General features: G+C 42.4%; 1 protein-coding gene across 1 annotated transcript in view; it reads right to left on the reverse strand.

Moving 5' to 3' along the window:
* Positions 1 to 1,828: 1,828 nt before the first annotated feature.
* Positions 1,829 to 18,007, reverse strand: part of LOC149192121 (Pseudouridine synthase family protein) — a 169,889-nt gene continuing 153,710 nt past the window's right edge. The window contains exon 9 of the mRNA XM_089404488.1: positions 1,829 to 2,586. Within this exon, the coding sequence (XP_089260614.1) occupies positions 2,302 to 2,586 (285 nt within the window). The 3' untranslated portion in view covers positions 1,829 to 2,301. The remainder of the gene's footprint in view (positions 2,587 to 18,007) is intronic.

Genomic DNA, 18,007 nt, shown 5'->3' on the forward strand with positions numbered 1-18,007 from the left:
AGGTGTGGATGTGGGGCTATAGAAGGCAAAATCATCAATGGTTTTTCCTCTGGGCTTGTTGTTGCTACATGCTTGCAAAGGGGACTGGTTTGAATGCTTATTGCAATGGGCATGTGTACTTTCCCTTTGACACCATTTTTTCCTTGTCTGCTCCCATTTTAGACAGGCTAGCCTTTGTTTTAGAATGCCCCAATATTGTTTGGCATTGACCCAAACCCACTTCCCAACTTTGGTGAATGAAGTAATTTTTATTTGTCCTAGATAACTTTTTCCACATGTTCTGAAATTTCTTGTTCCATTGTCATGTTTAAATACATTTTTAACTGATTTGATTCTCCGGTTTTTAAAAAAACGAATTTTAAAATTTTTAGCTGATTTGATTCTCCGGTTTTTGAAAAAACGAATTTTAAAATTTTCCCAAAAAAATTGTTGGATGAATAAACTTGATAATCAACAACTCACTGCACTTGTAAAAGCTTTAAACGCTTCCAACATGGTCCGCGACAAAAGCAAAACAAGTAAAAACTGAAAATATAGAACCGAAAAACACTCTTGCCGTCTCTGCGGTAGAGCCATTAGTCAAAATCAAAATCCTAGGGGTGTGTCATTATCGCTTGTTTTCTTGAACCAACTGAAGCGAATGGTTGTTGGGATTAATGTAACCACTGATATATTTGCGAAGCTCGGCAATCGGGACTTTTGCTGAAGCGACAACCGACCGAATTTAGGACAGAGCTCGCCAAGTCTTGCAGACTGGTAATTTTATTTTCTTTAATCGATCAACCGAAAACCCTTGGATCTTGATGCATGCACGGATAAGCGACTGAAAAAGGCTCGACCCACGGATTTACTATGCCTTGAGCGGAATTGGTATGCTCTTCTGAACTCCACCTCAGCCAGTGAATAGACTTGCCTCTGCAAAAAGTTACTGCCCCGAACCCCCTTTCGTTGTCCTGAATTTTGTTCCCTAGATGAGGGTCGAAGGTCTGCAACAAAGCCCTACTCCTGGAAACCTGACCCGGTATCGCCAAGCTGCTGCTCGCCCACTCAACTCAAACCTTTGCGCGATCACACAATTCAGAGCCCACGATTTCTTCAATCAGTGTCCAAGCTATCCATTTGGAATTAAACCAAAATGTAAAGTGACCCCAAAATGTAGTAAAATAAATCTTAAACCAAAGTGTCTAATTTACCATCCTAAAGCCCAAGCACTCTGTCCGTTGCTTAGCATTATCGTCATCTCTTTTTTATACTCTTCGCATTCGATCGCATAAATAATTCGCTCTGAGAAACTGGAAGGCCTCTCGCGGTAGGCTACTATTTCGTCGAAATACTTTGGCCAATTCTTCAACAGAAAACCATGTTCAATCCCCAGAACTTTTACTTTTACAAGATTGGGCTAGTTCATTATTAATTTGAATAAAAAATCGACTAAATTGCAGAAAGCTAAAACAAAGAGTCTAGTAATCTATAGACTATATTTATATAAGACTATATTTTAGTGCAATGAATATTAAAATATCATTCCTTCATAGTGACAACCTAATAGAAAACAAAGAATCTGGTAATCCATTGACTATATTTTAATGAAATGGACATTAAAATATCATTCATACTGGCAAAGTAATAGCAATACACGTGCACGAACAATGAATCAGCGCATCTTATCTCTGTGTATGCATAATCTAGAGAACTCGGGATTTATTACAGGTTCAGAGCATTGAAAAATATAATCATTTATATGGACATTGCAGCAGCAGTTACACGAAGCGTGCATTAATTGGTCTAAGACCTTGTGATAGAATTTAATTCTGAGGTGAAAAAATATTAAAAGGGCTGAATAAAAATATTAGAGATGAAACGAAACAAACTTTCACTAGGACAATTTAGTTGCAATAAAGACGATATGCTTCAACTACTATATTAACTTTAATACAGAGACTAGAAGGACAACTTCAATTACAAATATGAGACTAATTGGTAATAAACCTTTTTTCAGGGAATAAAAATCAGACTCAGTTATCATATTAATTTATAGGAAAACCGAATACATAAGTTCAAAATGATCCTGTAGAAAATCTAGTAGATACAACGTGTTCCGCGAGAGATGGCTGCCTACACTACATATCCAACAGATCACTAGATGCAGCTTTGACACCTTTTTGCGTCATTTCATTTGGGTCGAACATACAGAGGTGAAGAATGTACACAGGAAGAAAAATGATTAATAATTAAATTTTGCATTTAGAAATTGGAAGCACATATAAAACTATACCTGCAGTTGCAATTTTTGGTTGCCTTTCAATTCGACCTCCACCAAGGTGGACCAGCTTTATAGTTACATTCACCCTCATCCCAAGAGATTTGGCATGCTTGAAGGCCTATGGCAAGATCTGGTTCCTTGCCATGCTGCAAAATCCATTGATCAATTGCAGCATTCAGACTCTCGTCAATTATTGTTTCTTTTTTTATGTCACCTTCTATAAATGGATAAAGGTGGGGTGATGTCATCCTCTTAATGGCCGCTGGCATGTAAATGGAATCACCAATTATAGGGGCACCATAGTCAGCCAGTTGAGCTCTAATCTGGACATGTACAATTTTTTGGAGTGTGAATATAATTCAATATCTTAGAATTGCAGACAAATGAACGGGTTGAAAATGACTTAACCTTTGCCTAACACCAGAAGCAGTATAAACACAAATTTGGAATTGAAAGAATAAGCATCAAACCCTATAAATAACAATCCGATTGAGAAGTTGATGGCACGTGAAATATGTGCCAACAATGTGTTGAACGTGCATTATCTACAAATGAAAGGGTTCACAAGCTCAACCGCAACTTATATGAGGATCAAGTCAAAGACATAAGATACATTACAAGCTCAACAGCAAGTTATATGAGGATTAAGTCAAAGGAATAAGACACATTAGTTGAAATGCATTTTTTAGAGTGAAAAAAATTGATCCCTCTTGGCACTAGATCCAGAGTTGACAGGGATGTATACTAGTTTAATTATTAATTATAATTATTAATTTTATTTATTAATTTTTATTTTCATATTTTATGTAATTTTAGAGTGTCAAAATGTTTTTATTAATAATTATTATTTGATTTTATCAAGTAAAAAAGTTTACATAACATAACAAGGCAGGACAACATCTTTTCCATACTAAGCTACAGAGCACCGGCCAATGAAAGGGTTCAAAAGTTTGACCACAAGTTATATGAGGATAAAGTCAAAGACATGAGAAACATTAGTTGAAATGCACACATTCATGCCATAAATGATGATTGACCTTGCATACATTGATTCAATGACAAACTGGTAGCTTCTCACATTAAACAAAAACATAATGCTTTTCAAATTATTATAAAGGTCGTGCAGAGTAGAGATCACACTGTTTGAAGCCACTAAAATAAAGGTGCATGGGCATGTTTTAACACATAAAATGCCTCCCATTATAATCGTGTTATTTGTCTGGTGGGACTGCTCTATTGTGAAACAGATCTGGACAACCATTTTTCGTATACTTGATGTAGTGGCTTGGAACAAGAGATACTGCAATATGCATCGACATAGAAGTCGCTGCCTCGAAACAGAGGTGATTAGCAATACCTTTCCTTCTTGGCATATCAATATTAAAAGTATTTCCACTTACACTGTTCACCTCCAGGAGTCTATCTATAGTATTTCAACAGTTTGTTCCAAAGATACATTATTGCTTTTTATCATTAGTTTTCAAATGTGATTTGTGACATTTTATGTGTTAAACTGTTACCATGAGACGTCTATGGAGGATGTTTACATTCCAGTACATAGCAATAGGAATATATGATCCTCAAAGTTAACTTATGGGAAGTCAATTTCCTTCTCCAATTATTGTCATTGTAAATGTTGGGCAAGAATGTCAAGCATTTTTCATACCTCACATATCCACAACTGATTCTAAGCAAGAGACTGGGTGTAAAGAAATCCACACATAAAAAACAGTATTGCAGAGAAGAGAGCCAAAGCTTTAACTCATTATTCCAATATGATAAATGTTCTTTTATACATAATTACTAGGTGAAACACCAAGAGTTTCATGGCAGATGAATCACCAGGAGACAAACACCTTTTATGTGATCTCAGTCTGTCATAATAAATGTGACTTAAACACCTTTTATGATCTCAGTCAGTGGTTAGTTTCTGTAGCATCGGATGTGTTCTAGCCACGAAATTTGGTGGAGAGACTAGAATACATGAGATGTCCAAAACCCAGAAATTGTTTCTGGAAATTCCACCTAGAAGTGACTCAATTAGATTATTAGTTGTTTTTTAAATATTTCCTAAAATCCAAATTTAGGGAATATGGTTAATTAATCAGTATTAATTGAGATAAATTGAGAATCATCTAGAAACTCACACGAATCAACTCCAAGATGATCCTAGCCATTGATTAAGTTTTAATCTTGGCCGTTGGTGCTCCAACAGAAGATTATAAGAAAAAGTCGATGGGTAGATGGATAATACACTAGTGCAGATACTTAGTGGCCCAAGCAATTCGATTTTCTCAGTAGCAGAGGCTTAGTAGAGTTAGTGGGTGAATAGCAGGTTGTAGAGGAGGTCAGCAGCGTTTCAGGAGGAAGTGTTTTAGTTTCGGGAGAGGCAGTGAGAGCAAGGCTGAAATTCCCAGAGGGATTGCGCAAGCATTGCACAGAGGTTGACGCAGAAGGATCTGCGTGTGGCTAGGGTGGTAATTTCGGGGGCAGAAATTAGTTGTGGGTAAGAGAAAATTCTCGCAATAATTTTGCCAATATTTTTCCTCAAATTAGATTGTCAATAGAGCATCTAAATTATTGTACTCAAAATTGTTGTTGAAGAATAATAATAAAACCCTCAGCTGCTGCTTTGGTTTTCCCGCATTGGATATTTCTGTGGACAAGTGCCCAAAAATAACTGTGTCAAAATTGTTATGTGTGAGCTAGAATTTCTCAGTTTCCAGTATTTTATTTTTCCGCAGTATTTTTATGTTGAAAATTGCACTTGTGATTTTATTCATTGTTTGTCGTAGCAAACAGATTGCATAATTAAATTTACAGTTAAGAGAATAATTTCCAATCGCTGCAATAGATGAAATTTTCACATGGTATCAGAGCTTGTTTAGTAGATTAGTAGCCCAGATTGAAGAAGCGGGAATTTCGAAGGAGCAGCAATAGAAAATTCACAGAGGCTGTGCAAATTACCTAGCCAGGCAGTACAAATTGCCTGGGAAATTCGAGAGCAGATTACTAATCTGTGGCACAGAGGATTTTGTAATAGAAAAATCAATGTCGAGGGGAAGAGGAATAGCACACAGTATGGCCATGGATCGATTTGATATTCAGGAAGCTTCAGAGTTGTCTTCCAAATTGGAGGATGAATTTGCTTGCTTATCAGGCTCAGCTTCACAGGGTGTCTGGTATATAGACAATGGAGCGTCAGCTCATATGACAGGGGTTAGAGAATATTTCTCTAGCTACAAGGAGGAGCAGATGGACTTCCAGATTACGATGGGAAACAGAACAAAGTGTACTCCAATAGGGAGAGGTACCATCGATTTTCAGAGGGATTCAGAAGCAAGCATCAACGCTACAGATGTGTTGCATGTGCCAGGATTGGGTATGAACCTGATTTCAGTATCCTAGTTACAGAATAGGGGATATGATATTCACTTCGTAGGGAAGAAAGTGTTTGTTAAACACTCAAGCTGGAAGAAGTTAAGACAAATTGGAGTCTGAAGCAACAAATTGTACAGGCTGCAGCTCGACTCTCCAATGGCACTAATAAGGAGTGACAATAGCAATGGGAAGGAACTAAATGAGTTATGGCATAGGATAAAGGGACATCTAAACCATGGAGCACTCAAGATACTCAACGAAACAGTAACAGGTGTTCCAGAACTTGGCACGGAACACGATGATGTGTGCAAAGGATGCTTACTTGGAATGTATGCTAAGGCAGCATTCCCAAGAAGTGACAATAGAGAAGATGTCGTGTTAGGACTTATACATTCAGATATTTGTGGCCCAATGTCCACTAGAGCTCTCAATGCTGCCGAATACTTCGTCACCTTTATTGACGACCATTCCAGGAAAACCTGGATCTACTTCTTGAAGACCAAAGATGAGGTCTTTGATCGTTTTCAAGAGTTTAAAGCTCTCGTGGAGAATGCGACAGTGAAGAAGATCAAGGTGATTCGCTCAGATAATGGTGGAGAATATATTGATAAAGATTTAACATATTTTTGTGCGAAAGAAGGCATCAGAAGAGAATGGGTACCCTCGTATAATCCACAGCAGAATGAGGTAGCAGAGAGGAAAAACATAACCATAGTTGGGGCTGCAAAGCTAATGTCATATGACCGGGATTTTCTTAGGTTTCTATGGGCAGAGGCATGTAAAATGACAGTGTATATTTAGAACAGGAATCCTCATAGAGCATTGGGGAATAAAATGCCAAAAGGGGTCTTCACAAGGAAGAAACTAGAAGTTAGTCACTTCAAGATCTTTGGCAGCATTGCTCACTGCCACGTGCCAGATGTGAAGCGAACCAAATTGGATCAGACTGCAGAGAAGAGGTTTCTCGTTGGATATAGCAAAACCTCCAAGGCATACAAGATCTACATTCCTAGCAATAGGAAGATTGTGATGAGATGGGACATAAAGTTCATGGAAGATCGAGCTTTTAAGAGATATCGTGAGATGCCTACAGGTGATCAGAATCAACCATCTGAAGCTCCATTGGTCCAGCCACAAGGGCACCTAGTGGGACCACCAATTGGACCATCACAGGGATTCAATACAATGACTAGTACTATCATATCCTTAGGAGCAGGGAATCCAGTGAGATCTCAGGAAACGGAACAACAGGGGCAGGATGAGGGTACTTCGTCAGTCGATCAACGATGACAAAGATACAATCCTTGCCCTATACCATGGGCAACCCTGTGATGAAGTCCATCGAAATACTCTCCCACTTCCCCTCCGGAATGGAAAGAGGCTGCAATAATCCTGCGGGATGGCTCATCTCTCCCTTGTTCCTCTGGCAAACATCGCACTCCCGGATATGCTGAAGTACATCCTCCTTGAGGCCCTTCCATGAAAACCTCTCTCTAATGGCCCTGTAGTTTTGGTAAACCCCTGATGGCCTGCCAATGGTGAATAATGTGATGCCTGTAGTATCTTCTTCTTGAGTTGAGACCCCTCAGTCAAGAAGATCCGGTCCCTGTAGTAGATGATCTCATCGACCACCCTGTACCTGTCATCTGCCACCTGCCCATCCAGAACCTCACATGCAAACCTGTCCTTGGAGTACTCTACTAAGAGTCGAGCCCTCCAGTCTGTATCCAAGCTCATAAGAGACAACGTGGCTAGTCTACGTGAAAGGGCATCTGCTACCACGTTGTTCTTACCCTTGACATACTCAATGTCAAAGTCATATGCTTGGATCTTACTGATCCACTTCTGCTGCCTCTCCTGTAGCTGCTTCTGCTCCAAAAAGAATCTGAGGCTGTTGTGATCAGTCCTCACCCTGAACCTGTTACCTACCAAATACTACCGGAACTTGGCCAATGCATGCATGATGGCCAGCATCTCCTTGTCGTATATAGAATACAACCTCTTGTACGAAAGGAGCTTTCAGCTCTCATAGGCTATAGGGTAACCTCCCTACATCAATACTGCGTTGATTCCCTCTCCCAACGCGTCACACTCCAAAACGAATGGCTGCGTGAAATCTGGCAATGCAAGCATTGGGCAACTGCTCATAACCTCCTTGAGCCTGTCAAAGGCTCGCTGCGCTATATCCAACCAACTGAAAGCCCTTTTCCTTGTCAAATCTGTCAGGGGTGCAGCAAGTTGGGAGAAACTCTTGACGAACTTCCGGTAGTAAGTACAAATGCCAATGAATCTCGGGAGTTCTGTCACGTTTCTCGGCTCTGGCCATTCCCTGATAGCCTTGATATTCTCCTCGTGGACTCTCACTTCATTCACCCCTATGATGTGAACTACTGCTCCTATAAGATACGCAATACTGTCTCAATGTGTTGGAGATGCTCCTCCCAAGTCCTGTTGTAAATGAGAATATCATCAAAGAATACCAACACAAACTTCCTCAAGTGACTGCGGAAGATGTGATTCATGCAGGACTGAAATGTAGCGGGGGCGTTGGTTAGCCCAAAGGGCATCACCAAGAACTCAAAGTGCCCATAGTGACACCTGAAGGCGATCTTGGGAATGTCCTGCTCCCTCACGCGAATCTGATGGTACCCAGATCTCAAATCAATCTTTGAGAAGAACCGTGCTCCTCTCAACTCGTCCATCAACTCATCAATCCTGGGTATGGGGTACTTGTTCTTCAGGGTCTTCTTGTTCAGGGCCCTGTAGTCAATGCACATCCTCAATGTACCGTCCTCCTTCTTCACCAACACCATGGAAGAAGCAAAAGGACTCGTGCTCGGTCGAATGTGCCCAAGAGCCAGCAACTCCTGGATAGCCCCACTCAATCTCATCCCAACAGGCCTTGCGGTGCCTATAGCGGGTGGTAATCACTGCCTGTATGCCCTGCTCAAGCTCAATGGTGTGCTCAAACCCCCTATTTGGTGGTTGTCCTGGTGGAATCTCCCCAAACACTATGGCATACCGGTCAAGGATGGATTGTATCTCTGGATGTACCGTCTACCTTGTAGTCCCTACGTCTGATGCACGCAGCTCCACTACTCACTCTATGTCTCCCTTCTGGAATACTACCTCCATCCGATGAGCCGAAACAGTCTAAGGTGGATATGTGTGTTGTCCCCGTATTTTCTCATGCCTCCCTGTCTTCTCATCATCCCACTCCATCTCTAGGATCTTCCAATCCGTCGTGACCTTCCCTAGAGTGATAAGCCACTGAACACCCACTATCATGTTGGTGTCCAGAATATCGACCATGAAAAAGTGGTCAGTCAATGTGTAAGTGCCCATCGTCACTAAAAGCTCTGGAACATAACGAGCACACATCATGGTCTGATCTCCTGGGACCAAGACTGAAAACCCATCGAAGCTCTCTGTCTGTATACCTCTCCGCTCAACCATTTGTGCATCGATGAAGTTGTGGGTTGCCCCACTGTCAACCAAAACTGATACTCGCTGGCCACGTACTGTCCCCCATACGCGTAGCATCAGATACTTGGGAACTCCTCGCAATGCTGCAAGGGCCCCTCCGGTGGGTGCAAAAGATGCACCACCTGCTGCTGGCGGTGGAGGTGGCAAAGGTCCCTGTACGACATGGCTATCTCCTGCCTCCACATCATCCTCATCATCCTCTTCTCCACATCCATGTTCTGGTGCCCACGGCTCCTGACAGGTGAAGCACAACCGCTTCTTCCTCAGCTCCCTCCTAGCATCGTCGTCAAGCTGTACTCGTCCTGGACTCCCCTTTGGGGGTGGAATCCTCACATCCTTCCCCTTAGACTAAAAAGCCTGTCTTTAGGGGTAAGGTGTTCGGGTCCTGGGTAAGACATCCTGTAAGTCCCGAGTCCTGTTAATAGCGTCCTGGAGTGTGGCTGGTCTAGTGGATCGGACTAAACCTTGAAGTGGCTCCGCTAACCCCTCAACATACATATAGACCCTCCGTGTCGTGGATAGGTCTAGCACCATCACGAAGACCCTCAAGAAATCTGCAATGTAGGTTTCTGGGCTCCCTGTCTGTTTGAGCCTCGTCAGCTCAACAAAACGCTACTCTGGATCCCGCCAATCAAATCGCTCCATCAATCTCCTGGTAAACTCAGCATATGCCGTCACTGTGGAGTGCCCGAGTGTAACCATCCCATGAAACCACCAATCCTGGGCCTCACCATCCAAATGCAATGTTGCCACCTTGATGGCCTCTGTCTCTGACATCTAGTTAAGCTGGAAATAAATATCCAGCTTCTCCACCCAAGACTTTTCCAAACAGTTTGATGAACCATCAAACGTAGGCAAGTGGAATGTACTCGCTGTACGGTGGGTGTTACCATCATGGTAATGCCGGTACCCTCTATGATGGTCGTGGGATCTATTATCCCGCTCGAGCTGAACAAAATCTTTGAATGAGAGGGCTTCCCTGAACTCCTGCCCATAGGCCTGGTACTCTGCAAAATAATCGCACATATGTCCGGGCTTTGCCTCCTGCTGGGCTACAGTCCCCGTATCGGCTCCTAAGAAAGTGGGCATGGTAGAGCGTGTAGGGGCATGTGAGGCCACCTGCTGCTCAGTATCACGTTGCTTTGGCAAATGGTGGGATGCGCCCAATCCCTCACCAACGTGGAAAACCCGTGGGCTTTCACGTTGTCTGGCCTCTACTGCCGTGAATCTCTGCCCCATCACCTCAATCTGCCTCGACAGATCATGTACTGATTTGAGGAGCATATCTACAAATCTCTTCCCGTCATCATTTGCCATCAGATCCTCCTGCTCTACATCTACCACAGGCTCCTTCTGTTTTGCGTCCACCACAGGCTCCTCCTGTTCTGCGTCCGCCACCGGAACACAGTCTCCCTCTCCGTAAGTGTTCTCTAACCTACGCCCGGTGTCTCTGTATCTTCGACCTCTGTAACAGATGTAGGGTTTTTCCCCCGGTGTCATAGATTACTAGCTCCACAGGCTGAGCCAGATCTATGCTATGATACCACTGTAATATCCCTTATCAGGAATATCCCTCAAACACAAGCAAACTCCAACCAGAGATGGACTGGGAGGGCATTTACCAAATATGTTGCCTCTGAAAAGAGGAGGTGATCCGAAGGCTACCCGGCCCTTTCCAGACTCTGTCTAAGAGTATAGGAGAAAACACACAAGTGGTATAATAGCTGAGAATGCTCAAAGAGATAAAAATAATAATGGTGCAGCATATAACAATATAACCATAAGCAGATACTCAAGAAATGCGGAGAGAAATGCTAAGCCATTTTATTATACTGAGTAATAGGATGAGTACAGGAGGTGATCAGAAAGATGGCACCTCGACTTGCACAATGCAAGTGAAGATATACACTCAGAATGGCAAAGGAATGGCCCCTCTTAGAAATGCGTCCAAGCTGTTGTAGAACTGCCATGCTGCTACTGCTGCTAGAAATCAAATGAGGATTTGGGGCTGCTCCCCTCCTCAGAAAATGCTAAAACTCTGGAATCGGACTCTACTCAATAAACCCAAAAATACCCAGAAAACTTTTCTGAAATGGCCAACCCTCGAAAATCACCCCCTTGGGGTTCTGCGCAGTCCCTCAATGCTCCGCGCTGCCACTGAATGAAACGCTCCCTAAATCTGCCTGAAATCTCTACCAAAGCTCTCCCATATGCAAGGGCTGATCCCCTACTCTATCTCTCAGCACAAATCCTATTGCAAACCCTCAACCCAGAACTCCTACCAGAAAGAACTACGTCACCCCTCTCAGTGTTGCGCAGTCCTCCAAAACGCTGATGAAACTGCTGCTGAAATGCTGATGAAACTACTGCTGAAATGCCAATGGAAATACCTTGCCCGAGCAGGCACTCGAAGTCCCCCGGGGCTAAGGGTGAGATCTCCGAACGGAGACACTCAATGCACTAAATAGTGCTGCAGACTAGCTAAACAGCCAACGTGCTCTAAGTCGAAATGACTATCACAAATGCTCATAACTGAATGATCAAAATGAGGGGGCTTCTCTCTCCTTTATAGCCTTTGCCTCTCTCAATCCCAAGGCTCACCTCCTCCAACGTAATTCCCCTCTTGCCACGTGTTTCTTCCCTTCTGCGCAGTCCCTCCAAGTGTCTACGTGGGCTCCATCTCTGTGTCCTCCTTTGGCCCCCTTGGCTCCCCTTTAAGTCACAACATTGTGCTACTAGAAAGTGACTTTTATTCTTGAAGTGGGTTATGTCCCCCTTCCTCACCTTTTTATTTATAAATAACTATAGAAAGCAAAAATTGAGCAAAATCGAATATTCCAATTAGCCATGGCTAATTAGGAATATTACATTAAGAGAGCCTCTATACACTGTCAAAGGAAGGTCCTAACAAGCAGTAGCTGCAATCTGCTATACACAGCTATCCACAGCCCAAACAAAAAGCCCTAATCTACAGTCTCATGAGGCTTCTAAGGAGGTTCCAGCCACAACAAATGGAGGGTCAAGCAGCTGTCTAATTGTGCCTTAAGCCACAGTAGGAGAAGCCCTTATATGCAACTCCAAGAGACCTAGTTATAGTCATCTAAGTTGTTGTCCTAACGCCACATTGTTGTAGGTGACAGTGTGGCCTGTTTGAGGACTGTTTGGGCATGTTGATGTTGATCTTGAGGGGCGGAAGAATCCGCAAATGGGAGGAGCTAGGGTCTATTGTTTGAGGGTTGTTTGGATCTCTAAGCTACAACCAAGAAGTGTCCTAACCAATCATCATGTTGACAGCGTCAAGTCTCTTAGTGACTGTGCCGTAGAAGTGTTGTGACAGTGCAGTGATGAGGCTATTCATGAGGATAGTTTATAAGGTTGGAAAACCTCTGTCATTACAGTAAAGAAATCTGTCCTTGTCCAAGATCAGTGTATTCAGATTGGGTCAAGCTTGTTGGACTCAATGCAACTGTGATGATATCATTGATTATTGATTGAAGATCATAGGCTTAACATGTTGTTGGGCTAGGTCGTAGGCCATAGCCAACAACACAGTTTGATCTATGGGTTGCACAAGTGGTAGAGCCTCACCTCGAAGACCTGCATTGTTGATTGTATGAAGGAAGAGGACTGAATGTTGAAGCCATATCTCATGAAGCAGTGACAGCTAGTGCAGCAAGAAGACATCAAAATTCTGGGAGATGATTTGGGTCAAGATTTGACTATGTTTGGCTCAGTTTGATGAGCATCCTATTGATGCCACTTGGATGGAAGATTCTGTCTAGTTTGACCAGCATTGACTTCTCTGGTCAAGGGTTTTCTACTGCTGTCATAAATATCAGATTTATGTATTTGTACTCTCTCTCTCTGCTGAACTATTGAAGAATATAAGAAGAATTGATCAAGGGTTTCCCCACATTGGGGTTTGTCCCTGGCTGGTGCCACATCTTGTGTCCTCTTGTCTTGGCTTGTCTTCTGTTGTTTATGTTTATGTTCTATCTGTTCTTTACTATCAAGCTGATGTGATTGCTAATGTAAATATTGTCATTGGGCTAATGTGAAAAATTGAAGTAAATTGCTCCAAGCATAGAACATTCCAAAATTTAACAATATTGCTCATAGTAGAGTCGCTGCATTTAGATTAAAATTTGCACATTTTATTTTGTTGATTTTACAGCTTAACATTAAGCATGGGTGATCATAAGACACCATACAAACATGTTGCCCTGTGGGTTTAGTCTTTGATATGTGCATGTAATAGGTCTACGGTAACCAAGAGATGGTTGGTGTTCTCGTGACCTCCTGTTCGAGTAGCTTCACCCACTTTCCGAGAGATCATGTTCCAGTGAGAGCCAAATGTTGCCCACCATTTTGTGGGCGATATCCCCAGGAGAAAATTTTCTCCAAGATGGTCCCCAATCGGCAGCCAGCAGCCCCTTGCAGCCACCAACTAGCTCGTTGTGCCATTTCTCCGTCAACTGAGCCAACCATGTGGTCCCTCACCCATCTATCGTGATCATATGTTTGAAGGTGGCCCTCCCGAACCTAAAGGTATGCCTTGTCATTTGGTAATTGAGTATTGTAGTTTCCTTATCATGGACACTTTTGGGCATGGATTAATGGGGAGATTCAGCAGAAAGAGTGGGTTTAGTTTGTGCTTTTGTCCCCTAGACCTCTTTTGGATGTTACCCTTGGATCTTAGTCCCATGGGATCTCTTTTACTAACCTTTGGGTTTTAGGATGGTACTACATGTGAAACCCCGATTTTGGTTGCGTAGTCTTGCTCCCTCATCCACATACATTACTCCCCTTCCATTCATTATAGCCCCATTCATTATTCTTCCCACCCTGGGGGTCCACATTTTCCACTAGGTCCACATAGGGTTGGCCTCCCCTTCCCCTTGCCCACACCTTGGGTTAGGCTTGAAATGATGCCCCGGAGGTTGATGCAACTGAAAAGAAAAGTAAAAGCATAATTGACCACATTCAACAGGAAAATGTACCACAAAATGAAAAAGATGGTTGAGACAAACACATTTAGCACATGGGCAAAAGCAAATGCATGAGCTCTACCCCATACCCATGGCCATCACCCTAGTTCCTATAGGCCCTAGATGAGCCTCCTTTATCATTCTGGAACCCATGATTGTCCCAACCCTTGGTGGGCAATGAACCTTTAGAGGGGTATCCACTGCTATACCTTTTGCATCATGCTCTTATCCTTTGAGCCCCGAGCAATTAATCAAAAAAAAATCATAAAAGGCAAAAGGCATAAAAAAAGGGTGAAAAAATCAAGGTCGGGGTATCTCGTGCACCATAATTGCTCCCTCCTATACATTATATACCCAAGTGTTGGCTTCCCTTTATTAGCTACCCTTGTACCTCAACATGTAGCCGAAGATTGCCATTCTCACTCCTTATTTTATTCATCTCTTTATCACATGCCACCACCATTTGTAGGATGTACCTTGGACATACTATCCCCTCTAAAGGTAGAAACCACTGAATAGGATACTTGGTTAACCCCCTTTGGAGCTTGGAGATATTAGCACACGCCAAAGCCCACTATGGAAGGGCATGCCATTATGAAGTGTCAACCTATTGTCCATGGTTTGTAAGCTCTTTAACCCGATTCCTTTATATAACTGGTTGTACTGAAAGGCTAGGGGATGGATTGGATCTTATGCGGGATTGCAGATGGTCTCCATTTTTTTATCTTTGGTCTCCTTATATAGGGTCCTAACCCCCCAAAGGGCTACATTGGCACATGTAGGGTGTGTGTAGAGAGTCGTGGGCCTCCACAACATTAGACAACATTCCATCGATCCCCAGAGATGTTCAGGGATTGCTCGAGATTCACCTATTCGACAAGGAAGATGCACTTGGTCCACCATGCCTAGTTGACCCCACAGATGTACCATGCATTTGGCAGATGACCCAGGACCTGTATGTTGATGTGGCATCACTTACACCATCATTTGAGCCCCTGCAGATGCTCTACAGGCATCTTCGATCTATTTAGAGACCCATGAAGTTACTTGAGTGCCCCCACGCCCATTGGGAGCACCACGGGTTTATTATTTGGAGAACAAGGGGCCAACTCCTTGTCCACTACTTTTGGGAGTCCTATTCATCATTATGGCACTTATGGACTTCATCAGGCTTCTTAAAAGGCCCAACAACATGTATTATTGATCATTCAACCTCTTGGGAGGCTTATTCTTTTGTTTATGAGCTAGTTTGGTGGGCTTGTCACCAAAAGTTAGTTATTTTGCACATTATTTTATTCTAGGGGCTAATGTAGGCTTAATTAGCTAAAACGAACTCATTAGAAGTGTATAAATACAAGTGATGTGAATTCATTTTAGCATCATCATTAGGGTTTGGAACTTGTATCTCTTTGCTTGGAGCTTCTTGAATGGCAAATTTTGGATGGTTGGATATATTCTTATACATGTGAGTACAATTTAATGCTATTCTTTCTTTCTATTTTTGTCACATACATTGTTGTTGGGATTTCGCTATACTAGGGCTTATTTGTTGCATCCCTTTATACGAAGTTGTGGGAATTTTGTTTCTGGATAGTGAATGCTTCATGTATGGGCCATGTATAATGAATGGATGTTCCTAGGGATGTTTCATTACTGAAAATCATCTTGATAAGCCATCTATCTTGCAAAACGAAGTATAAATTCTTTGAAATTGCTTTTGTTGTTGCCCTAGTGCTAAGCAAATTTGTTTTTGAGGCTTCCTTGACCTAGAAAATTTAAGGTCCATAGTCATAATTCTACCTAACTCCAATCTCCCCAAAGGATTAGGCACTGGTCCACCCAAAGGTGATCACCTTAAACCTTTTTCATCCTACTCCCTCTCCTTTTCTAGGCCTAGCCCATTAGGTCCCCTAGGGCATCATTTATCTTGCAAACCACCCATCAAAAAAATTCGATCTCTTGGCCCCTATTGTGTTGGTGTGTCTCCTAGGTGCCCTCCAATTTTGAAGAAATTCCGACGGTGGGATTTTGAGATATCTCAAGCCCTAGCCTCAAGATTGAATCTTGCCCTTGGTTTCCTTAGGCTAGAAGCCTCATTGGGACCCTCACATTGTCTTGCATTAAAAATTCTTTCTTTGGTCCCTTTCTCCCTCCAGAATAGGTCAAGCATATCATTGGTTGTTAAACCCTACCCCCTTGACCTACCCCCGGGTCCACTTGGTCCTATGTGGTCCCATACACTATTAAAGGTAATCCTTCAAGGATCACTCGGAATCCAAGCTTTCACAAAAATTTCAAGGCCTAGGAACCTCCATTATAAGATATATACCCTAAACCTAAACCTTGAAGTTCCCCTTGAGCCCTTCCTTGAGAGTTTTAAACCTTGCCTCCAAAGCAAGCAAGCCACATATTTGAGCCTCTCTTGTGAATAGGCTTCCTGAATCACCCCTCGCCCTATCATTCATCTATCCATTTCGTGATCGTCATCATAACGAGTCTCTTCCCATCGGTGAAAGTCTGTAAAGAGCAGGGAGCCTTGGCCGAAGTGACATTGGGTTATTAATCCATTGTTGCCCTTAGCCTAGTAGTAGCCCTTCAAGGATCCCTACTAGTTTGAGCGGTAATAATGACCAAACCTGAAAAGCTCACAATGGGAGCCTTAACTAGAATAAAATTCCTTGCTCATGAAAACCATGAGACAAGCATTACAAATAATTTTATTTTCTCCTTTACATCAATTACATAAAATCATAATTACACGTCATTATGAAGACAGAACCTAGTTACACTTTTCAACACTCCCTCTTAGCTAGGGAGGTATTCATAATCCATATGAAGGTACTTAGACATTCTCAATCTGAAGAATTCTCATAAGAAGAGTCGGATTGGTAACCCATCTATATAGCATCATATAAACCGGCATTGTCACATAGCAAGGCCTTGACTAACAACTCTATTTCTCCACAAGATTAGAGCTCAATGCTGGTGAGACTAATGATGTATAGACACCCTCATCATTGTCTCTTTCGGAACATACCCTACCCGGCTTCTGAGAGTGTGTTCCACTAGCATTATTCTTATCTTGAATTCCCAGTCCTCAAAGAATATCAGTCCTCTGCGACTACTCTTATCTTGGATGCCCTAACTTATACTCAAAGAGTATCGGATACCAGATGTTTACCCAATCCTCCATTTTGTCTTCCCAAGTGAAGACAAGAATGGTGTGTCTATCTCTCCCTCAACTTAGGGAGGACATACCATTCCACTGAAGGAATGTACCCAAGCTCCCTCTTAACTAGGGACTTGACCAAGCTCCCTCTTGACCAGGGACTTGCTTCCAACAGCTCTTCAGGTGGAGATTATGGGACAACCAGCTGCTTGTAGAACTCCTTCCTTTGATGTCATGAATTTCTTGTCATAGAGTCTACATCTTTTGGGACTTCTTTATAGGGCACAAACCATCCATCACTTTCCTTCATAAGTCATGTCATCATTTCCTTTCATTGGAAAGTGATTCATTAGTCCATATTTTGCCTTCCTTCATGCCATGTTGCGTTCTTCATGCCATGTTTACTGAAGGATCTTTCATCCTGCTACATGGTCATCATTGTTGGAAGACATTCACAGCTCTTCCCTTAGCACCCCTGCATAAGCCCATCTAGATATTATTCCAAATAAGAAATGAACCATTAAATCAAAATTACCTTTGTGATGGTCTTTCATCATGACATCTTCTAATTTGCATCAGCATCTTGTATACACATTGACACATCTTCAAAATATATATACAGTCAAGGGTCGCTTTCCTTTTCAAACTTCATCAAAGTCTTCGTATCTTTCATGGAGATATTCTAGTCAAATCTCTCAGTCCTCAGATGTTGATTGCCTC

This window comes from Pinus tabuliformis, chromosome 2_2, assembly GCF_031772625.1.
Source record: "Pinus tabuliformis cultivar Carrire ecotype Pingquan chromosome 2_2, CPIR1, whole genome shotgun sequence".
In the NCBI taxonomy this organism is placed as follows: domain Eukaryota; kingdom Viridiplantae; phylum Streptophyta; class Pinopsida; order Pinales; family Pinaceae; genus Pinus; species Pinus tabuliformis.